The sequence below is a fragment of the Fopius arisanus genome, unplaced genomic scaffold (assembly GCF_000806365.1).
Source record: "Fopius arisanus strain USDA-PBARC FA_bdor unplaced genomic scaffold, ASM80636v1 scaffold00041, whole genome shotgun sequence".
Classification (NCBI taxonomy): Eukaryota; Metazoa; Arthropoda; class Insecta; order Hymenoptera; family Braconidae; genus Fopius; species Fopius arisanus.
In genome coordinates this window covers 837,774-839,966 of record NW_011887780.1, presented here as the reverse complement: position 1 = coordinate 839,966, position 2,193 = coordinate 837,774, and the positions used below count along the sequence as shown (strand labels likewise).

The following is a 2,193-nucleotide window of genomic DNA, read 5'->3' as shown; positions in this document are numbered from 1 at the left end:
TAGTTGACAACCGCTAGAACGCTAGCTAACAATTATTTTAAAAAACGATTAATTGCCAAAATAATTAGAAATCCGAATTTCGGAGTAAATTATCTTTTCTAGATAATCCACCCGAGCCTTAACAGAAAAATCTGAAATCCTGTCAAAAGTACTAAATTCGAAACACAAAAAAAGGAGAATCAGTCAATAATTGCGAGATTACAGTTTTTTTATTTAAAAAATCATTAAAAAAAAAGACAGAAATCGAATTTTAATCATAAAAAATCGCTCATTAATTCCTCCTTATTATTAAATAATTCAAAATCTCAAATTTTCTTTATATTTTTCTTATCTTTCATATCTTATGTAATAATATAATAATATACACAATTATTCCCTCGACCGGCGCAAATTAACATTAACAAAATAAAAACTGATGATAATGTTGAAGGAAAAAAGAAAAACAAGATATTACAAATACTTACCATTAAATTCCAAAAATTCGTAATTAATAAATTAGTGAATAATAGATAAAAATGATTAATTATCAACAAGTAATTACTGATAATTAGTCTTCACCTGGTTATTGATATATAACCGAATATATTGGTATATATTATAACAAGTATTAAATTATTATTAATTATCATAATAATTTTATTATTATTGCACTTTTTATTTTCGAAATATTCAATTATTCAATTATTCTTTCAGCTTTTGGATGGAAACGCTGTGCGATGCGTTCAGCGGTGGTATTCCTAGGAGTAGCTGTTGGTGAATCAGTTCCTCGTTTCGACATCGTGATGTCCTTGATCGGTGGAAGTCTAACAGGTCCTCTGGTATTCGTTCTTCCTCCTATAATGTACGCACGTGCACGCGCCCTGAAGTCCCGATCCCAGGACAATCCCCCCATCCGCGACATAATATCACCTGCCCAGCGTCACCAAGGAGGTACTCCCCTGGTGGATCCTAAAATCCATTCTCAATCCACTCATTATGGATTCAGAGATCAAGATCATCAGCAGCGCTACTCATACGTATATTTCGATAATGACGACGATTTATTGTCTGACGTCGAGAACACGACGGGGGTCACTCCTCCAGGTGAAGCTGTACGGATGAGTGAGAGGGTTAATCCAGTTATTGTTGATCCAACCGTACCGGAAGGGCACCGCAATCTTGATGGTGGAATTGAAATTCAAGGGAAAGAACTACGGAATTTATATTTAGATCGAGTTATTTATTGGTTCGGATATTTTGTGGTTTTTATTGGAATTGGTATTACTATATCGTCTACTTATATTAATATCAAAAATACTGTGCGGTTTGTTAATTTTACACCGCCCTGCATTATCAATGCTGCTGTTGCTGGTAATGCCAGTAATGCAGGGGGTGGATAATTTACTGGAGCACTTTGCACTTTCTGAAGTGTCAAGTATTTCGATTATCTCTATTATTCTTTTCATTAAATGGATCGCATGATGTTTACTTCATTATTCAGATTATTATTTGGATGTGTGGGATTTTTATTATTCTTTTGAGTGGATTTATCGGTCGATGACTTTTCACCGCTTCACTTTCGGATTTAGTGAGGCTGTGGTTTTGGTGATGAGGGGACGGGCAAGATCATCATCGGGGGAGAGAATTCAAATTTATTTTTTAGGGGAATTCAATTATATTGATTGATTGATTGTATTCGAATTTTTGTCCATTGCTTCTCGAATTTTTTCACTGTTCACTCCACATTGGATTCGAAAATTGTAGAATTTCAAATTGTTAGTTGAAATATTTGAGATTATTCAATCAATTCGTAACGAATTCATCAAGATTTTTATTATTTACATAAAGTGTAAGTTATGGTTTTTTCATTGGATTAAAAATGTTCCAAGAATGATAATAAAAATATTGCTATATCAGTCTTCAGTTTACGATAGCAAGGAATAAAAATCGTGTTATTTTTTATTTTTCAATATTTTGCAGTTTTGAGGGAAGATCGACGGGTGGAGATTGTTATAGTTTTTCATTGAGCTCAGGGACAGCTTTGAAGAGGTCCGCCACTAGACCGTAATCAGCTACTTGGAAAATTGGTGCCTCTGGATCTTTGTTTATAGCAACAATTGTTTTAGAATCTTTCATTCCTGCGAGATGCTGAATAGCTCCAGAAATTCCAACAGCGATATATAATTCCTGTAACATCAAATTTTTACACTAAAT

The 2,193-nt window shown here is 33.5% G+C and overlaps 2 protein-coding genes across 2 annotated transcripts in view; one reads left to right on the top strand and one right to left on the bottom strand.

Moving 5' to 3' along the window:
- Positions 1–1,770, top strand: part of mah (mahogany) — a 5,028-nt gene extending 3,258 nt beyond the window's left edge. The window contains exon 5 of the mRNA XM_011305272.1: positions 623–1,770. Within this exon, the coding sequence (XP_011303574.1) occupies positions 623–1,379 (757 nt within the window). The 3' untranslated portion in view covers positions 1,380–1,770. The remainder of the gene's footprint in view (positions 1–622) is intronic.
- A 128-nt stretch (positions 1,771–1,898) lies between these two features.
- wal (electron transfer flavoprotein subunit alpha wal) overlaps positions 1,899–2,193 on the bottom strand; it is a gene marked incomplete at its 5' end in the record, with an annotated part of 2,385 nt that continues 2,090 nt past the window's right edge. Inside the window, one exon of the mRNA XM_011305271.1 lies at positions 1,899–2,166. Within this exon, the coding sequence (XP_011303573.1) occupies positions 1,990–2,166 (177 nt within the window). The remainder of the gene's footprint in view (positions 2,167–2,193) is intronic.